Source organism: Lissotriton vulgaris, chromosome 1_1 (assembly GCF_964263255.1).
Source record: "Lissotriton vulgaris chromosome 1_1, aLisVul1.2, whole genome shotgun sequence".
NCBI classification, from domain to species: Eukaryota; Metazoa; Chordata; class Amphibia; order Caudata; family Salamandridae; genus Lissotriton; species Lissotriton vulgaris.
In genome coordinates, this window is record NC_141685.1 from 760,275,012 (window position 1) to 760,296,671 (window position 21,660).

Consider the following 21,660-nt stretch of genomic DNA (forward strand, 5'->3'; position numbering starts at 1 on the left):
AAAGACCACATCAATCATTTCTGTAAAATTCTAAAATTCACTGTTTGACTGTCTGACTCATTAGGATTCCGTCTTATTTTTGATTCAACCGCGAAGATGTAAACAATTCAATCCTCAATTTTTTTACGAATGGACCCATATTGAAATTAATTCATAGCCGTTACTTATGTTGCGATGGCACAAAAAGCTAATATATAAAGTGCTATAAAGTGCATTTAAAGTAAACTGTGCAAAAAACAAGAACATACAATTAAATATAAATGTTATGAGAAAGCGAGGCAGTTGCATAATTGGCCGTGTATTCCTGTCATATGGCTTTCAATAATACAATGTACAATCAATAACTCAAACCTCACTGCTTTATTGGCTCAGTCAGACATATAACTAAATGAGCAGCCATATTATGATATTGATGGTGTGAGCCATCACACCTGATTGTGCAGGACCAGAATTAGATTGATAAAACCCATTGAAATTGAGACACTTGTTGTTCATTGGGGGTAATTAAAAAGATGTTGAAAAATATGTTAAATATGGTGTTATAAAATGATGTTTAAAAACGTACTGTATTTGTTCCATAAATACCCATAAATAATAATAAATATTTATAAAAATCTGTACAAAATCATCACAAAAAGTTTTACAGTTCTCCCCCATTATTAAGTCAATTTGGTGTACGAGTGTCTAATTCCAATATAAATTTGGCCTCCAACTGTCTTAAGATTCTCTCTCTATTCCCCCCCCCCCCTTCTCATTGGTGGAACCGCAGCTATGACAAAATATTTTAAATCTTCAAGATTGTTATGATGCACTGCCTTAAACTGTCTGGCCACTGGATGGGTCATGTCAGAGTTGACATTGGCTCTGAGATGCTGCAGAATACGCGCATGAACCTGCAGTTTGCTGCTGCCTACATATTGAAGCCCGCATTTGCAGCTCAATATGTAGACGGCAAATTCAGTGCAACAATTGTATCTGGCTCTCAGTTTGTTGGATGTGGGGCCAAACACCACTGTATATTGGGATGTGTTGGCCCCAAACTTGCATGCTCTGCAAGTACTGCACTTGATAAATTCATAGCGAGGTGCTAGCCACATAGAGCTCGGCTGGATTGCATTGGTAATCAACTCTGGGCTTGCCTAACCAGGGCATTTTGCATTAATTTGGACTTTCTAAAAGTCAATGCTGGAGGGGTTGGAAATAGTTGATTTAATATCTTATCAGTTTGGACAATAGGCCAATGCTTGTTAATTATGGTCCTAGTTTTCTTATGTTGACTGCTATATGTAGTTATGAATCTCATTTTGGTAATTTCTTCATCATTATTGGAGTGGATGGTCTTTCTTTCATTGAATGGGGTCTTATTGGTGGTCAACGGATCTTCCCGGGACTTTGTTCTAACCTTGGCCAAAGCTGAATCAATGGTCTTGTTATTATAACGCCTTGCTAGGAATCTGAGCCTGCTTTCATTTCTACATTTCTCAAATGATGTTTCAGTGCTGCAGATTCTACGTAGCCTTAAGAATTCCCCATAGGGGATACTTCTTTTCAAATGAGTGGGATGGAAACTCGACGCATGAAGCTTCGAGTTCCCAGCAGTACTTGTCCTGTGCAAAGTCGTCTCTATTTGATTGTTTTCTATATAAACATGCACATCCAGTAAATCAATAGATATCTTATTGACTACGGCAGTGAATTGGAGATTAAGATCATTGATGTTCAAAGTTTTGATAAAAGCTTCGGCCATTCCCTCAGTTTGTTTCCATATCAGTGCTGTATGCCTGTTCTACTGCTTCAGATGCAGGCTCAAGGCCAGATGCCCATAGAAATGAAAAGGTAGAACTCAAACCTCATACCAGAGCTTTGAGGATTTGGAAGACACAACTGAGTCTTTCACTCTGACCTTCAATCAGCTTTTTGGCAGCCCTCAAGTCAAGGTGTGAGTCAATCATTAACCCAGTTATGCATGCAAATGGTTAATTGTGCGTTGATAAAGCTTCCTCCTTCTGTGGTTAGACCGTTTTACATTGCTGTAAATTGTTTTACTATACCACTTATCAAGGATGCTCTTGAAGTTTCACTTAGCTCAGCTAAGTGTTCCTTAACAGCAACTGCTGGTCTTTTGCAACTGAAAACATTTTAATTCTCGCCTTCCAGACAGATTCTAGCTGTCTGCAGGCAAAAACCTATTGTGGACCATACCAAAAACATAAAGCGGGCTTTGGGCCTGCCCCTTGCTTATCATTGGTTGGCCTAACTGTGGCTTTATTTGTTTGTCATCCTATTCTTTCGTTTTTCCTTCCAATGGGGCATTAGCCCTTTAACACGCTTTTAATTCACAGACTTATGTCCTCCCACTGCTCAAATATAGGGAACTACTTTTTCCTTTTTTGTTAAACACTCCTCATGAGTTCATGCGCTTTCTTGCTCTCTCTTGTGTGCGTCTTCCCTCCCAAATTATACAAAGTACAGAATTCCTTCTCCTGGATTTAGTAAATCTTAAATGAGGTACACCCTTAAGAGGACGTTCTCATTGGGAAACAAGGGATTTGCAGTGTTATACGGGTTACCAAATTTACACCTGAAACAATATGTCGGACCCACACGTACTATAAAAACCTCATGTACAAGGACAAAAGTTTATGTAAAAAATCATTCATTTATTTTGTAAAAGTTAAAAAATTCATAATAACATGAGATACGTTATCTGAACCAACAAGCAGTACATTTTAAATTTTTGCAAAAATATACACTCAAATGATTAAAAAGGTTGTCAGATTAAAAATGCTATAATAGCACTGTCTACATCAACATATTAAAAACATCTCATTTATTGGTCAAACAATGGTAAAGGAACAAACTGTCGACGCGGCGTTTCGGTGCCCTTTGTTTTATTCTTGCACCTTCTTCATGACTCGTTCCCTGTATTTGTCACATCTACAAAAATCATAGTACATTTCATTAGGTCCCATACTTTTATTGCATCAGTTACACTTAGATTACTATCACTATTTAGTTTTCCCTAATATTTGGTAACCCACATACATAGCAATACAAAGGTCATTGCATATTGCTCACCAGCATCTCCAATGCAATGCTTATTTTCTTACGTATTTATATCTAGGACTTGTATCATGTTATTGTACTCTAGATACATGTTGGATGTTTCATTAATTAACATCACAGACTATTTATCTTATTGACTCTATATACGCCCTGGCGGTTGACTTACCCAGGGTATTTTATTTCCTGGATCTGATGTCTGAGCCTGTTTCTATCCGCTCTTTACACTGTTTCTTTGTTTATGCTAGAACAACAAAACTTTTCATATAGTTATTTCTGCTGACTTATGTGGACATTTTTCAGAAAAACTATAGTTCTGAAAGGGTAGCTCCCTGCTCAAAACTTTTTAGATCTTCCCTCCCAAAAACCTCATCCCTGCTCTATCCGTGTAGCCCGCCACTTTCTTTAAGCAAGTCTTTGGCTTACCCCAACCCTCCCTGTCACATTTAGCTTTTTTTTTTTTTAAACACCACCTTTCCACCCATGCTCCTCTGTTTTTTCTCTTGTATAGAGGGGCCAATAGCTGCAATGTGTGCCGGGCCAATCCTTGCTAAATTATGCACTTTTGTGTGCTTTTTAGAGTTTTTAATTTACTATTTTGCGATGGTAGTCTGCTATAATAGAACAGTACATTCACAAGAACAAAATAGCCACCGCTGTGTCAGAACACATGTGCGCACACATGTAATGTTGTATGGGCATGTTTAAACCATTGCACCAAGTGTTTTTAGGTCTCACCTACACAGCGCACATGCGCTGGTAGGAAAGAGACCTTTAGCCATTGATTCCCTTTTTGAGGCGAAAACGTACACTCGTTGCATTACTTTGAATGGCAACATGTGCCCGTTTGGCGATTCCCTTGTGGGAGCGAGCGGCGCCATGTATTGGCAATTTTAGAGCAATCGCCATTACTCAGAAAAAAACGACAATGTCCCAGCCACAGATTGAAATATTTGCGTCCTTTTCGCGCCTTACCTGAGGTTGCTCTGCTGCCTCCTTGGCCCTCTCTTTCTGTCTGCATCCAGGTTGAGGTCCACAGACTTGAGTGCCACACAATGCAGCCTCACTGAGTCAACAGACGCGCTGAGGCCGAGCGTGCTTGCCTGACAAACTTCAAGTCTGCTGCGCAGCCCGCTCGAGCCAAGGGCTGACCTGCCAATGCGCGAGCCAGTGACGCAGAGTGAGAAGTCCTCTACTGGTTGTTTCTCTCGGCAATAGCCATTGGCCATTTTCAAGTGTAACTTCCTCCGTCCCGAGATGGCACTTCACAGTGCATATGAATGCATTGCCCCGGCTGGGAATCATGTTACAGTGTAGCCTTTATGAGACAACCATCCCTGAGCCTGCCACAAGCAGCGCTTCTGCACCTGGCTGAACTTCACAGTGAATATGTATGAATTGCAGTGGGGGTACAATTTATTTATTCAATGCATTTTTATAGAGCGCAGACTTTACCTGAAGGTGTCAGAGCGCTGTACAATAGAACCAGTTACGTTACAACAGAGAAATACTACAAAATAGAACGTTACAGCAGGCTTGGCCCCAGTAGGCTGAAGCAGCAGCGCTCCGAGCAGAGGTGCTAGAAATGCACACATTACAGACGGGGGTCCTTACACAGACATTGAATCTACCTCTTGGAGGAAGGAGAGGAAATAATGAATGAAAGAATAGATGCTGAAATTAGCTGATATTACTGTTCGTTTCTGGGCCATCTCCTACCGCTGGATAAACATAGTCTTATTACATTTCCAGATGGAGAGTTCTTTTAGGAAGCATGATTAACAAGCATTGGCATAGCCAATAGGTCTCGCCTTTTGGACCTCATAAGTGTTTAGTTATCCAGCACAATACCCTTGGTGCAACAGGTGTTGCATGGCTAAACACTTATATGGTCCCGAAGGCGAGACCTATTGGCTATGCCAATGCTTGTTTCTAATGCTATTCCGCATGAACACTAACCCTTTTTTTTGCCAATGCTGAACTGAAAAAAGCATTGGGAAAGCCAAAAGCCAAGACCTATTAGCTTTGTAAATGGGTGTCTATTTCAGGATGAAGGGCCTGTAAAACACTTCTTGGTGACCCTGTCCATTTTAGCACAGACCGCTGGAAGCTCAAGTGTTTCCTCTTAGCATTCCGTTCTCCTCATAGACAGTGGGAGGGGTTATGCTTTTAGTGTCAAACCCTAAAGCTGCTAGTTTATTAGCTCCCATCTAGGGGTGAGAAAAAAGGCCTGCACTGCCAAGACAGTCCTGTGAGCTAATGATAGTCATGCATTGTAAGGATGGTGCATTTTTTATATGCCTCTCCAGACCAGAGAGCCCTGCTCTGGGTTACAGTTTAAGCCACATGAAAGACATCAGTGCACACAGGTGTGCTACGGTCGGGGTTAAAACCCTACCAAACTAGTAGCAATGACCTTTAGGTAAAGGCCCATGCTCTTTCAAGCCATACCTAGCTCAGACCTGGGTAGCTGTAACTCAGAGCTATCAGGCTTTATCAAAAGAACAAGAGCAAAACATTAAGAAGTACCAAGTCAGTTGAATAAGAAGAAAACGCAACAGAATACAAATCTGACACAATTTATAAAAATAGGCTGTATTTTTATTTTTAATTTGACAACTCAATGATAAAATCCCCCAGAGTGTTTCGAAGATATTAATTTGAAAAGAAACAATAAATCACAGCTTTTTACTTAGCACAATAAATCATTGTAATCTACCGCAACCGAAAAACAGCTATAAGAGTACACTTGTGGCAACCAACTTCGGCAGGCGTCCAGTCAAAAGGACCAATAGGGTCCAGTTGAACAATTATCTCACAAGAAAAGCAGTCTCACTTACAGTTCCAGAGTCTATGGGCGAACTGTAGTAGGAATTAATGGAGTGTTCCCGATGCAAAGGATACAGGATGTTGAAGATGCTCAAGGATGCTGAGGAGTAAGCTGGTGTCAGGGGTCTTCTTATGGCATTCCCTTGGTCCATAAATACAGAGCGGTGACCTTGGCCTCAGAGGTCGATGTCCCACAAGGTCCAGGTGAACCACAGCACAACACCAATTATCACTACTCAACCAGTCTCCGGTTACAGCAAAATCAGTAGTTCAACTTGCAGTAACGTTTGTGCTGAGCTACCAAACTGCACTCTGATAACTCTCCCAGGACTAGCAGACTTGAGTAAAACGTTTGAGGGACAAGACTCAGTCACTCAGACTGCACCTCAGCATCCAGCGGGAATCCGCTTTCATGATGCTGGACTCTCAAAGGAGCAGGCTTCTCACCTTTTCTGGATCAGTGGCTGTAATAGGGAGTCAGCCACTCACTCTTGAAGTCACCTCTGCCTGGGATTGAGACAACTGTTCCTTGAGCGGGGCACCACAGGCACAGATCTCTCTTTTCTAGCCCAAGAAGCAGCAGGTGCAGTTTAGTCTTTAGTGCAGCCTCTCTTTGCTGGGTCTACTGTAGGGCATCCCTTCTTTGGATCCCTCCCTGGTACAGATGTGATCTGAGGTCTGGGTACCCAGGGTGCCACTTTTATACCCATTTCTTGCCATCGGAATGTGGTGGTACTAGCAAATGGGTTACTTGGTCTCCTCTCACCAAGTGAGAACTTCATGGGAAATTTCTGGCATCTGGCTAGCACAGAATGCAGCATTCTGCCCCCTCTGAACATGCGGAACCCTTCTCTTGGTATGTGGAGCTCCTTAGCCCATCCTGGAGGTGTGGTTACCTTGGGGCTACACCCACATAAAAATGGTACCTCTCTGTCATAGATGCCAGCCTGTCTTAAAACAAAAAAGCATCTACTCTTGTGTGTGAATGCCATTTGCTCTTCAAAGGTGTCTTTGCCTTCGAAGCTTGTCTTTTGGGCTCAAATAGAAACTGGCCTTACTGCCAGGAGGACATTGCACTTCTACCCTCTGCAGTTCCTTAGTGTTCCTTCCTGAAAGTCATTCACACCGCTCTCCAGGAAAGTAATAATCTACCTCGAGAACAGCAGCGTGCGTGCAACGGTAAATGGTCACTGGAAACTTCAGGCAACAAAGTGACAACTTTCTAAATTTGCCATTTCGGCAAAAGTTACATTAAATCCAACTTGGGAAACAAGTTGGGTTTAATGCAACAATTCTTTTGATACCTTGAAATACCATCTACATTTGTCTGATTCAGAAGTTAGCACTGCTTAGTTGTCAGCATGTAACTATGCACCCCAATAGCCTTTCCACAGTAAAAATGACAATGCAGGTTTTTTAATGCAAGGACATGTAAAAACAGGTCCTTCTTTATAATATACAGCGCCCTGCATTAGAGCTTGTTAGGCCTGTCTTGGGGGTGACATATATTTAAAAGGAAGATTTGGCTTTGCTATAAGTTTAAATGGAAAAGTCAAATTAGCAGTCTAAAAGACGCTCTATTAGTCTGCAATGGCAGTCTGGGTATCATGTGTTCTCTTGTCACACCTGTTGTGGCACAACCAGTGTAGAAGTCCACGAGGGACACAGTAACGTATAGTCCCTGGGTACCCTTGGTACCATATACTAGGGACTTAAAAATAAGTTAACTTATGTCAATTGGGGATAAGTCAATTATACATACACCTGTTATGGGTTAGATCACATGCACTGATACCTGGTTAGCAGGGCCCAGTGAATCACAGAGTAATCACACATGCAGGCACAAAATCCAGCAATAGTAGGACAAAAGTTGAGGGGAGCGGAGAGCTTGCAAAAAGGGCATCTCCTAACACCAGTCATAACATTTGTACTGTCTTTGTCAAGATGGTCTTAAAACAGCAGCAGGTTTGTTACTTTAGATTGTGTTTGAGCTCCCTCCACCCCATTTATCCGGAACCTAGTCAACCACTTAGTAAATATTGTGTATGTTTGGGTGTAGGTATTCAACTTTTTTAGTTTTCTAATTAGTAAGGATGGCCAGAGCACACAATTGAAAGTCATTTGGATCAGATTACACTAACTCTTAGGGCCAGATTTACTAAGGATTTGCAACATGGCTATGTCACGCAAAGTCATGCAAGCTCATGCAACGGTATTTGCTTTCCAGAGCAAAAGGGATTTTACACTCAGCAAATATCGCAATGCACTTCTTAGCACCATTTTTCTTCCAAGGGATCTTATTTGGGTGTATCTAGTTTGGATCAATGGACACACCTATAGTTTTTGACACTAAGCCTGATGTACTAGGATAAATAAAATAAAAAAATGATAGGGCTTTGCGTACAAAATAAGGCACATTGAAACAGGCACTGACAAGGAGAAATGTTTTCATTTTTACAAACATTCCACTTAGTATTGTTTTTATAAATTGGAAAGTGCATGGCTACCGTAATAGGGGTTTCCAACACTGAATATTTTACGTGTAGCATCAAAATCATAACATAGATGCAAGATTCAGAAAAGCCATGTCTTAAACAACTTTCAAAAAACTGTAAAAGACTGGCGCTATCTCAAAGCAACAGGCAAGGTTTTCCACGTTTTTTTACCTAAATGGGAGAAAGACCTAACATCTTGGTGGGTTCTCCTCAATCTGGCAACTGTGAAGAGGTTGTTATTGGATGATCGAAGAGGTCAACTCGGGTGATAGGGTACCACCAGGGATCTAAGATCAAGTGGCCCTGTGTTTGACTAAGCCTTATGGATGTAATACATTGCTATAAAATGGATACTCGTTTCAACTGGAACCCAGTGAAGATCTCAGAGGGGGTTGGCAGTAGACGAATATTGAGGCAAGTGAAATGATAATCTTGCAGCTGCATTTTGAACTACTTGAAGCTGTCTAAGAGAAGTCTTAGGGGCTCCTAAGTAGAGGACATTACCATAGTTCAGTCTAGAGATAATTAGTACTTGAATTACTGTTTTTTGGGCAGCAGCGGGCAACAGCCAAAGGATTTTGTTTAACCATCTCAGAACACCGAAGCAGGTGGAAACTACTTTAGTGATTTGGTAGTTTATTAAAAGCTTTTCATCAAGCCAGAATCCCGGGTTCTTAACTATGGAAACTGTAGTATGGGGAGTACCAGAAACATAGGGCCAAATATGTCAACACCACTGAGGGGGTTGATTGCCTACCAATAAGACTTCATTCTTACCCCTATTCAATTTAAAGGAGTTGTTCATCCATGCGGCCACTTTCAAGAGACAGATATCAAGTGCATCTGAGCTGCAATTCTCCTCACATATCAGAGAGAAAATTATCTGAGTGTTATCTGCATAGGAAAAAAGCGTACGGCCACAGCTTTCTACTATGTTCGCCAGTGGTCAAATATAAATATTGAATAGTGTTGGACTGAGGGCCGAACCCTGTGGTACGTGAGAAGTCAAGGCAGAAGGATTGGACTTGTGGGATCTGGCAAAAACCTGACAGGAGTAGTCCTAATGAGCTAAGCCAGGCCCAGCCACGAATACCTATATATTTCAGTTTTTCACGCAATAGTTTATGAAATACTATACCAAACGCTGCACTCAAATCAAGTAGAAACAGACCAGCTGAACCACCCTTGTCCTCATTGAACGGTAGAGCACATAGACAAAGTGTGGAATGTTTTGAATGTGTCTACGCATGGAATTTTGTACTCGAAGAGTGTCATTCTCATACAAATCCTATGCTATACAGCCTACACAGACCTCTGCACTATGGTGCAAAGGTTGTGTGTGGTGCTGTACAGCTTGTTTGTGCACCAGTGCAGGCTCAATGAGAAGCAATAGGCCATTCTAAGGTCTGCCATTAGCCAAGACCTTTTGATTTTACTAAAATGATATGCATAGTATACTTACTTATAGAGGCTTGTAGCCTGTTCTCTTCATCCATTCGTCTGTTGTTGAATCCTTCGCATTTTCTTCCACCCACTACACCGTACATCATGGGGCAGTGGGTCAGCCCACTTCAGCTATTGGCTAACTGGACTGTGAGTGACAGCATGTTGCCCTTTTACAAGGCGCACATTGAGACACAAAGTTAGTCTCTACAGTGCCACTGTTTGTTTTCGATTTATTATTACTTTAGTGTCACCTTTTTGCTCTGTGTTTGCATCCTGATGTGACAGCATGTTTCTTTCAACCAGCTCTTTATGTTTTTTTAATGAGAGCCCAGGACACGTTTGAGCTCCCAGTTAGGGTCTGCTCTTCATGCTGTTGTAAATTCCTTTTAGAGTGGCCTTTGTCTGACTGCTGCTATTTCACAGCATCACAGAATGCAGGGGTGTCATTCACATCCCACTCTAGCAGCTTGAGCAGGGATGAGTTTCACTGGGCAGTTCTGTATAACATGAAACATTTAAGGTGTTGGCGGCTCCTTTGACTTTGATTGGAGACTCTAGTCCAAAAGAAGTTCATAAATACGTTCTCTTAGAGTGTAAAGGAGAGAGGGATGGCCAGGAGCGACAGAGAAGAATGGGGAGAGAATGTATGGATGAATGCAGAGATGGATTGGGTAATGGACGGAGAGAATGAATGGAGGGAATGATGGAGAGAGGATGGATAGATGGATGAATGAATGCAGAGATGGGTGGAGAGCAAGATGAAGTGAAGCACGGGGAGAAGGAAGGATGATAGCTGGATGGGGAGAAGGATGAATAGATAGTGAAAAAGAATCATCGAAGGAAGGAAGGATAGATGTGAGAAGGAAGGATGGATGACGGATGAAAAAGTAAGAAAAGACGAAGACAGAAGGGTGGAGAGAAGGAAGTAAGGATAAAGAGAAAGATGGAGGGAAGGAAAGATGAATGTAGAGAAACAGTAGAAAGTAGGTAGAAAAGCAAGAAGGATGGGGTGAGAGAACAAGGAAAACAGTAAGAAGAATCAGAGAAAAAAAGGACGAAATATTGAAAGAAGGATAGGAAAAAGGACGGAAATTTAAGAATTTCAGCATTCCCTTACAGACCAATCTCCCAAGTGTCTGGGTCACCTCCTTTACCCACTGGCTCAGTGTTTTAGTTGGGGCACGGTTTAAAGCGGGGAGGTAAATTGTTTTTCTGGCTACTCCTTTGCCAGATTGTGTCCATTTCAAACTGTTCTTTTCGAAGTTGTTACCTTTTTAGTATGTGAGCAATAAAGGACGTTTATCACCGCACTCCCGTGTTTCATGCTAGCTTCTGCTTTAACTGAGGACTACTGTTATACTTGTAAACCTATTTAGTTTGGTTTCAAAGCATCCATCTTTGCAACCCTCTGTATTTACATACCTTATCAACCCTTTCTATTTGTAATAAAGACTTCCAAAAATATCTCAACAAATAAGTATTTGCAAAAGCAAGAGGAAGGCTGCCTTCGCCGGACCTATTGACTTTGCCAATACTTCCTAATAAATATGGCTGGTGGTTTTCTCCCGCGTGCACAGCACAGTTGGTATGCTGCGTTGCGCTGTACTTTAGTAAAACGTGCCCCTGAGAATGTTTTGCAGTTGACAGACGCTGACACAGGGAGGGGCGGGCCTCAGTCAATGAGATCATATTAAGTGATGGGACGAGGAATTTCATGGTCGTGTTAGAACCTGTGGGTTTGGTTGGAGGCTGCGGATCACACCGACCTGCTGAGGACTCGGAGAGAGGGTGGTTGCTGAGCAGGGCCTCAGCCCAGAGATGCTGACTCAGTAACAGACTGCTGTGGGTTTGTGGCGCTGCTGGGAGGAAGATGACCCCACACGGGGCCTACAGCCCCGAGAGGGCCTTGTTGGTTACTAGAACCGGGGGCCACGTAGACCTGCCAGGGTGCTACTGGGGCTTGTAACAATCACAGTGTCACAGACAGGGCACTGCAGGCAGGGGGCTCATACAAAAGGTGCCCAAAACACTGGCAGTCCTGCCAAGTATCACGCATCAGGCGTTAGGCTAATGCATTTCAGTGTGGTGCTCCGCATCACTGCACTGAAATGCATTGTCACGCATTATAGGCATAGCGCTTCAGCTGTCACTCAAGCCGTTAGCGCTGCCTAAAACTGAGTTAAGCTGTAGTGGCAGCTGCCAGCGCACGCCCTGCTCCCTCAGTTTTTGGGCTCGCTTGGCTGGCTGAGCTACTAGTAGCAGATACACTTAGGTGCCGTGGGGACCCGACCGGACGTTGCATCCTGCTGCGAGTTAACTATTAGGAGGTGCTGGGCTACTTTGCGGCAAATCATCATGGGGCCGCCTGGTCGCACCACCGGACACCGCGTAGGATATAGCTGGGGAGGCAGCGTGTCTGAAGAGCTAAGAGCACTGCTGGGAGGAAGGTAGCAGCACGGGTGCTGACCCGGAACTGCTGTTTTGGTGGGCAGCATGAAGGAGAATGCTGATTATGTCATTGATGATGTCATATGTGATCTCATCAGTGATGTGCTATTTATTTATTTATTTATTTTGAAAGTTTTATATAGCGCGGACAAGATCCTTGCGGATATCAGAGCGCTTTACACAGAAGGGGTACATGAAGGAGCATAGATGTCATCAAAGATGTTATCAATAGTATCTTTGAAAATATCATTGTGTGATCATGAGCAGTTGGTAGAGGGTTTCAACAGCGACGGCTCGTGGAGGGAGTTACGGTGGGGCAGGAGCGTGGGGAGGGGGAGGGGCAGGGTGGAGGTTGCTAAAAACCGGCATATGGATAATTGCAGGTAAGTAAACAATTTCATTAATAAAACGAATTTCGTAGTGCGCCTTGCATCGCAAAATGCAATGCAGTGCGAGCTACGAAATTCGTTTTATTAATTAAATTGTTTACTTACTGCAATTATCCATATGCCGGTTTTTAGCAACCTCCACCCTGCCCCTCCCCCTCCCCACCCTCCTGCCCCACCGTAACTCCCTCCACGAGCCGTCGCTGGGTTTCAAGTTACGAATTTACTGGCCAGTTTCAGTGACAGGGCGTCAGTTTTGTTTTGTAATCATAATGTTAAAGTATATATAAATAAAGAAGCAACATGTACAATTGAAAATGTTTAAAAAGTCTGTAAATGTGAAGGAATTTGATCTTGGAGACTAAAAATTAAGAGCATCTTCAGATTGATTTATGGGAGTATTGGAAGTGCGTCACACAGAATATAGAATGGACGATTAGTTCGAATCATCGAAACTCATTTGACTGGGGGGTCCCTTGCTTCCAGTAATGAATTGTTGGCGGTCTCCGGCTTCCAGTAATGACTCAGTGAGGGTCCCTTGCTTCCAGTTATGAATTGGTGGTGGTCCCCTTCTTCCAGTAATGACTCAGTGAGTGTCCCCGGCTTCCAGTAATGACTCAGTGAGGGTCCCCGGCTTCCAGAAATGACACAGTGGGGTCCCTGCCCTAAAAAATACTAAATTTATTTATTTATTTATTTATTTATTTTTAGAGTTTTCTTTAGCGCGAACTTGAACCGATTAGGTTATCAGAGCGCTTTACATAGCACCAGTTCCGTTACATGTTATCACAGCACTTTACATAGAATCAGTTACGTTACACATTTCAGGAACTTGAACCGATTAGGTTATCAAAGCGCTTTACATAGCACCAGTTCCGTTACATGTTATCAAAGCACTTTACATAGAATCAGTTACGTTACACATTTCAGGAACACATTTCGTTTTGTTCTAGTGAATAGGGTTATCTCTTCACACGGGGGAAGGGATACACCTGGCTATATTCCAACAGTCACACAGGCGACTAGTCGTTAAAGCTATAACTCTAAAGACACGGAGGGGATACACATGGATACAATCTAAAAATCTCATAGGATACTAGTCATTAGAGTTATCTCAGAAGAGCAAGGCGGTGACAGGTGCACTTGTGATTCATGGATGTTTTCACAGACATGGAATACAGTTACAAGGCTTCAGTAAGACTGACACCATCCAGATGTCCATGCTCAGAATATTTAAAGGCAAGTGCTACATTTCCCATTAGCAAACATGTTTGAAAGAGTGCATCCATTTGCATCTTCTTCATTGTCACAGATAATGCCAATGGCGAAGTCACATGTGATGCCACCTATGATGTAACTGATGATTTCATCTGTGATATTGTCTTCATCTGAGGTGTCATATATACAGTCAAGATACATGCTTTGAAAGGGTCTTACAGTTACACAATTATCCATAAGAGGAGAATGTAATTTGCCTTCATCCCTTGCTTCACTACACAGCTCATGGCTTTGCCCAGCGGCCCTCAGGCACGGGCGTTGGTCTTTGGCCGCACCTTGCCTTTAGTATCCCTGCCCTCATTGGCCACTGGGAGCAACCTGTGGTAATGGCTATCAAGAACAGGAAAAATATGGTGGCCTTTGGCCACTCCTTGTGCTCATTACCCCAAACCCAGTGCTTACTACTCAAGGTGTAGCTGAACCCAGTATCTCTACATGAAATACCTCTTGGGTATGGACGAAGGGGCGCTTTAGGAGCCTGGCGGCCAGCCCATGGAATCAATGGAGGCTGTTGTGTCTGCTCCCCTGGGGGAGACTGCCTGCTATATTTAGAGATGCCCACCAAGCTGACAGGGGGCTCTGTGCCTTCATTGGAGCCATTGCAGTGGTGGCTCCACTCAAGACATTGATTAATTGCTGAGTAGTCATCGTGTTTGATGTACGTCCTTGACAAAGTATTGTGTTTTCTGAAGGCTGGCTCCCAAAGCGGGAGCTTGTTTTCAGAAAACCGAAAATATGTTGCCCTAAAGCATGGAGAGCCCCCAGCAGAATGGTGGGCAACCCTTTAGTGGTGGGCCATAGACATCAATTAGACCCGTAGCTGAGGAGTAAAACTACCCCCGTTGCGTGTGGGTCGAAACGACGACGACAACCCCCTACCTTGGGGCCTGCACCCTCCTGTCCCTCCTCGCTCTTTTGAAAACCATCACAGATGAACACATCATTGTGATATGATGAAGTAGTAACTATGTCCTAAATGACGTCAGGGGCAAGCTTTCCTCACTGCTAAGGATAGTCAACCTTGGCACGATAAAGAATCTGAATCGTTAATCTTGAGTTTTTTCTCTCTACCCCCTTTTGCCTCTCCACACAAGCACTACTCTTTGCACTTTTTCACTCACCACTTGGTAGTAACCCAAAAAATCCTCCCGTAATCTAACTGGGAGCTGCATTTTTGCTTTCTGTAAAAAATAACACAGAATAAACTGCCATTAAGCTAATACTGTGTGCTTTTGGCCTGAAATGTAACAGTGGGTACTGTTTTATGTTTATGTTTATGAATGCATTTGGCCTGTTCTCTCTCACTTTATCCTGCAGGTTCTAACCGCATATGAAGAATTAACAGAGCGTTTTCATTTATTGATCACTGAAAATACTGTCTAGGACCACTTGTTTCCTGTACCGATTGCTAAGGGACATGAAACACTATCGCTCACTTGTTTTTCCATTTGACACCAACATCAGTTGCACATTAAGACACTTCAATGCAAGTCTTTTCCCCAAAAACGTCTTCTAGCCCTGTACAAGTAACGGTGCAGAATGAAAAATTGTCTAGCAGACGCGACAAAGAATTTTCAATTCTATTAAGGACACGGAGGCGAGGATTATGCTTCTCTAATCTTTACTGACAATGACAGCAGCCAATAAAAACTTTAAACTGGCATGACCCCGGAAGGGCAACCCCCCAACACTGGTCTGCACCAATCACTGTCCAGTCCCATACATAACAGTCACTGAAAACAGGAAACCTCCTCTTTCTTTGCGATTTCTTCATCAGTCCAAACCGAGACTGGAACCCAATGTGGTAACTCTCGAAACTGTTCCGAAGGGAATAAACTTCTCCTCATAAACAGCACAACAACGCAGTCCACAGGAGTCTTTCTCAAGTCTGCTTGTGCTGATCACCTGAAACGAAAATATACATCGTAATGGCCATTCCAACACTCAGGAATACAACAAGCCATAAACATCATTCGGGTGGGTAAAATACATCACATTTCAAAACAATAATGCAAATACATTTCTGCTAGCCCGGGTGGGATAATCCTCGCCTCCGTGTCCTTAATAGAATTGAAAATTCTTTGTCGCATCTGCTAGACAATTTTTCATTCTATGTCAGTCCACGGAGGCTCTGATTATGCTAGTTTAAAGTTTCCCCACCACCACTGAGGCGACATCTACATTAGGCTTATGATAAAACGTCTTAAAAGTGGAGTCAGACAACCAATCTGCCGCAGTCATGATATCCTGAAGCCGAGAACCGGCACCAAAGGCTTTTGAGGCCATAGCTCCTCTAACAGAGTGTGCTCCAAATTTGGAAGTATCAATACCCGCCAGGCTCAACAACCAGGAAACCCACCTGGCCAGAGTCGCAGTGGAGACTGGGCGAAAAGGTCTCTGCAATGAAATCAACAATTGACTAAAATCATTCCTAAATTCCCTAGTACAATCCTCATATACTTTTAAACACTTTACCACACATAACTTACTGTGGTGAGGAAATGCAGGGTAAGTAATACATTTTGAATGTGTTTTAGTCCGCCTTGAAATATTAAAGGAAACTCCCGAAGGAGTGAATACTCTACCTGACAAATCCAATGCTCGAATGTCCGATACACGCCTGCATGAAATCAAACAGAGCAAAAGCGTAAGTTTAGCGGAGAGTTGTTTCCACAACAAACCCTCATTAGCCGGCCACGCTGATAAGAAGCGTAAGACCACTACAACATCCCAAAGTTCAGTATACTTGGGCTGAGGGGGGTTCACTAAACGGATCCCCCTGACTACCTTACACACCAGGGGGTGTTCTCCGACCGGTTTGCCATCCACATGTGGATGTCCCGCCGAAATGGCAGATCGAAAATTATTCACCGATCTATATGCCATGCCGGACCGCGCCAGGTCCGACAAGAAATTCACTATCATATGGATATCGGATCCCACCGGATCTCCCTGCCGTTCGTTACACCAACCAACCCATCGTCTCCAAGCAGACTCGTAGCGCTTGTGAGTGGAGGTGCCCATGCCTGTGACAAGAAAAAGAGAGTGTCCTGTGAAACTCCCGGCACTTGCCAACGGCGCCGGAAAGTCTCCATGCCATGAGGGACAACTGATCCTGCATCACTAACGGGTGGCAAAGGCCCACCGGGTCCGTAAGAAGGTCCGGAAATGATGAGATTCGCAATGGCAATGCACACGCGAGACTCATTGCGACCGGGAACCATGCTTGTCCTCTCCAACACGGGGAGATCAAGATCACCTCCACTTGCTGCCGCCGCACTTGAGCCAGCACTCTCGGGATCATGATAAACTGAGGAAATGCATATAGAATGCCCGTCGTCCACGACTGAAGAAAGGCGTCCGAGCTGATCGCCAAGGGATCCGGCTGCCAACTGTAAAACGGGGGCACTTGCCTGTTGAGCCGTGAGGCAAACAGATCTATCACACACGGACCCCACCTGCGGTCCAATGCCCTGAAAATCCTGGGGTGCAACCTCCAGTCGCTGGCATCCCTCAGGTACCGAGAATTCCAATCCGCTGTCACGTTGACAGAGCCCGGTATATATTCCGCCATCACCGAGATCTGGTGTGCCAGGCAATAATGCCAGAAGTCTTTGGCAATCTCCCCCAGGAGGCGTGATCTTGTGCCGCCTAGGCGATTTATATACCGTACCGCGGACACATTGTCCATACGTAGGAGAATGCAGCAGGACACGGAGCAGCGGAGAGTTGTTTCCACGACAAACCCTCATTAGCCGGCCACGCTGATAAGAAGTGTAAGACCACTGCAACATCCCAAAGTTCAGTATACTTGGGCTGAGGGGGGTTCACTAAACGGATCCCCCTGACTACCTTACACACCAGGGGGTGTTCTCCGACCGGTTTGCCATCCACATGTGGATGTTCCGCCGAAATGGCAGATCGAAAATTCTTCACCGATCTATATGCCATGCCGGACCGCGCCAGGTCCGACAAGAAATTCACTATCATATGGATATCGGATCCCACCGGATCTCCCTGCCGTTCGTTACACCAACCAACCCATCGTCTCCAAGCAGACTCGTAGCGCTTGTGAGTGGAGGTGCCCATGCCTGTGACAAGAAAAAGAGAGTGTCCTGTGAAACTCCCGGCACTTGCCAACGGCGCCGGAAAGTCTCCATGCCATGAGGGACAACTGATCCTGCATCACTAACGGGTGGCAAAGGCCCACCGGGTCCGTAAGAAGGTCCGGAAATGATGAGATTTGCAATGGCAATGCACACGCGAGACTCATTGCGACCGGGAACCATGCTTGTGCTCTCCAACACGGGGAGATCAAGATCACCTCCACTTGCTGCCGCCGCGCTTGAGCCAGCACTCTCGGGATCATGATAAACGGAGGAAATGCATATAGAATGCCCGTCGTCCACGACTGAAGAAAGGCATCCGAGCTGATCGCCAAGGGATCCGGCTGCCAACTGTAAAACTGGGGCACTTGCCTGTTGAGCCGTGAGGCAAACAGATCTATCACACACGGACCCCACCTGCGGTCCAATGCCCTGAAAATCCTGGGGTGCAACCTCCAGTCTCTGGCATCCCTCAGGTACCGAGAATTCCAATCCGCTGTCACGTTGACAGAGCCCGGTATATATTCCGCCATCACCGAGATCTGGTGTGCCAGGCAATAATGCCAGAAGTCTTTGGCAATCTCCGCCAGGAGGCGTGATCTTGTGCCGCCTAGGCGATTTATATACCGTACCGCGGACACATTGTCCATACGTAGGAGAATGCAGCAGGACACTTTCTGCGGGGACAGAGTGCGAATCGCGAAAGAACCCGCCAGGAGTTCCAGGCAATTGATGTGGAGATTGAGCTCTTCGCGAGACCAACGACCCCCCGTCTCCACTGAGCCGCAACGGGCTCCCCAGCCCCACCGGCTGGCGTCCGACTCTATCACGACCTCCGGGGTTGCAGCAAAAATGGCTCTGCCATTCCAGGCATCCATATGCTCTAACCACCAGTTCATCTCTGTACGCGCCTCTGCCGACAGGGAAACCTGTTGGGCATAAGTCAAGCCTTTGCGCTGATGCAACGCCTTCAACCGTTGCAGGGCCCTGTAGTGCAAAGGGCCCGGGAAAATGGCTTGGATGGATGACGCCAAAAGGCCCACCAGGCGCGCTAAGGTCCTCAAGGAAACTGTTGGAGAGACAAGCGCTCTCCTCAATTCTTTCCTGATCGCCACCCTCTTCTTGAGAGGTAAGAGCAATTGAGCCTTCACCGAGTCGATCTGGAAGCCCAGGAACTCCATCGTTTGAGAGGGAATCAAAATGGACTTCTGTGAATTTAGTAGGAAACCCAATTCCTGGAGCAGGTGAATCGTCCATGACAGATGGAGCGAGACTACCTCTGGAGAACGACCCAAGATCAGGAGGTCGTCGAGGTAAATAATTAATCTCACTCCCCTTTCTCTTAACCACTGGACTACTGGTTTCATCAGTTTGGTGAAACACCAGGGAGCGGACGAGAGGCCAAAGGGCATGGTGGAAAATTCGAACCACCGGTAACGCCACTGAAATTGTAGAAACCGTCGATGCGGTGGGAAAATGGGGACCGCTAGGTAAGCGTCTTTCAAGTCCAGACGCACCATCCAGTCCTGTTCCAGCAGGATGTCGCGCAGCAAGTGTATGCCTTCCATTTTGAAGTGTTGATACACAACCCAGGCGTTGAAGTCCCTGAGGTTTAACACTAGCCGAAAGCCCTGATCTTTTTTGGGAACCACGAAGACGGTGCTCACAAAGCCCTGAGCGTGTGGTGAGGTCTCCACCACCGCTCCTTTTTGGATCAATGCAAGCACCTCTGCGTCGATGAAACTCTGTTCTGGTAGGGAAAAATGTAGGGGAGCGGGCGCTTGACGCTACGTTGGGGAGGCATAAAACTCTATGTGATACCCTTGTACTGTTTGCAGCACCCAGGGGTCGGATGTGAGCTCTCGCCACCTGTGGAGAAAGAGAGCCACCCTGCCTCCCACCATGTGTTCTGATGCACAAAGAACTCGTACCTGAGTATGAATTGTCTCCTGTGGAATTCTGTTGGCCTCGATAGTTGCCACGATAGTTGCCTGTCTGTCCTCTGCCACCATCTCCCCGATTGCGGGAGGGGTAGAAATTGGGTCGCTGATTGCCTCTGCCTCGCTGCTCTGCTCCACGCGAGGTCTGATTAAAGCCACGGCCGGAACCTCGACCTCGTTGACGTCCGGCCCTATCAAAAACACCGGAGTGGAACACCTTCCGGATGTTTGTTTGCGCTTTATCCAATGCGGAGAAAGTGGCAACGTATTTGCCCATGTCTCTCACGAACTTATCTCCAAAAAGCATCCCATTAGCCAGGGAACCCGCCTCAGTGGGGGCCATCTCTGCCAGTTGGGAATCGATCCTCATAAGGAAAGAGCGTCTCCGCTCTGTGGAAAGGGCTACATTAGCATTCCCCAGGAAACACATGGCACGTTGTGTCCATTCCAGGACATTCGACACGTCCAGTGGCGCGTTCAGCTCCTTCGCCTTAACTGCGGCATCCATAATTTTAGTGAGGGGCCCCGAGACGTCTAACAACTTGTCCTGGCAGCCACGACATGCCCTATCCAATCCCTTCTTGGGATCCTTTGCAAACTTCCTCATGAACGCCGCCATATTGGGGTCCAATTCCGGCGTCTCCGCCACCTTTCCTACCAAAGAGGGCCTAGGGCATTCGGATCTCAAAGTGGCCCTAACTCCACCCTCAAAGCCCTGACGTAAATTATTGCCAACATATTGCGCCACCTCAGAACAGGGCACCCATTCTGTAGATCTAGGATGGATAATGTTATTGGGGTCAAACAACAAGGTCTTAAGGGCCTGACTGACATCTGCCTTGCCTGCTGTGTGTTTCACCTTTCTGCTTTTCTTCCTGGAAACCACAGAGTCCGCCTCTGAATCCGAAGTTTCAGGAGGGGACGGGGAAGAATCCCCCGAGGTACAATTAGCCATCGAGCCATGATCCCTGATGACATTCCTGGCCATCTGTGCCAACACCTGTGCCGAGGGAGTAGAGGTACCACCCTTACGGGTCAATTTAAACTTTCTCTTGCCATAATTCTGCAGGGGTTTAGTAAAAGGCTTGAGAGCCTTAATCAGGGCTTTATTAACTGACACTTGGACCTGACTGTCCAGGGCCTTCACCAAATTTTCCTCCAACTGATCTTCCTGTGGCTCATATTCTTCATACTCATTGTACTCGACCCATTGGTCACCCTCCTCGGCGTAGTACGCCATGGCTCTAAAGCTGGGAGGTGTGGAGGAAGTTCTCAGGGGGGGAGCAGGTCAGGGGTGCCTCAAACACACACACACCAAAGTCCAAGACAAACACTATGAGGCAATTCGTGAAGGTGGAAGGAGACCCCTCTTATATGCACACAAATGCTCCCCTCGAGTCTGGCTCTGATCCGGACACGCTCCGGTTAGCCTTCAACTGAGGCCAAGGATTTATGCAGGACTGAAACGGGACGCGCGAGGTAGTCGGCAATCTCACTCGAAAGTCGGTGCCTCGCGCGTGCGCACAGCGTATGGGGCTCACACTCGCCTGCTCCTTGTACGCGAGGAATTCGCGTCTACCTCCTCCTGCTCCACCGCCCCCTGCCGCTCACAAAGTGCTTCGCCGAATCGCGCCACACGCGCGCGCTCAAACATGCCAAAAGCACTCAA

At 45.5% G+C, this 21,660-nt stretch overlaps 2 protein-coding genes across 2 annotated transcripts in view; one reads left to right on the forward strand and one right to left on the reverse strand.

Moving 5' to 3' along the window:
* Window positions 1–21,660, forward strand: part of LAMC2 (laminin subunit gamma 2) — a 117,375-nt gene that overhangs the window by 27,427 nt on the left and 68,288 nt on the right. The gene's annotated exons all lie outside the window — the stretch shown is intronic.
* LOC147747778 (uncharacterized) lies at window positions 203–21,231 on the reverse strand. The gene is made up of 2 exons (XM_086936216.1): window positions 19,983–21,231; window positions 203–225 (listed from the first exon to the last, which is right to left on the reverse strand). Exons 1-2 carry the CDS (start codon window positions 21,229–21,231, stop codon window positions 203–205), a joined length of 1,272 nt encoding a protein of 423 aa, XP_086792342.1.

Excerpts from the sequence above, each read along its gene's own strand:
- LOC147747778 (XM_086936216.1), bottom strand. The coding sequence starts at position 21,231 with ATGGCGTACTACGCCGAGGAGGGTGACCAATGGGTCGAGTACAATGAG. Across the intron at positions 226-19,982 it reads AGGAGACAATTCATACTCAG|TTTACTTTAAATGCACTTTA; the intron begins GTACGAGTTCTT and ends TTTTTTGCACAG.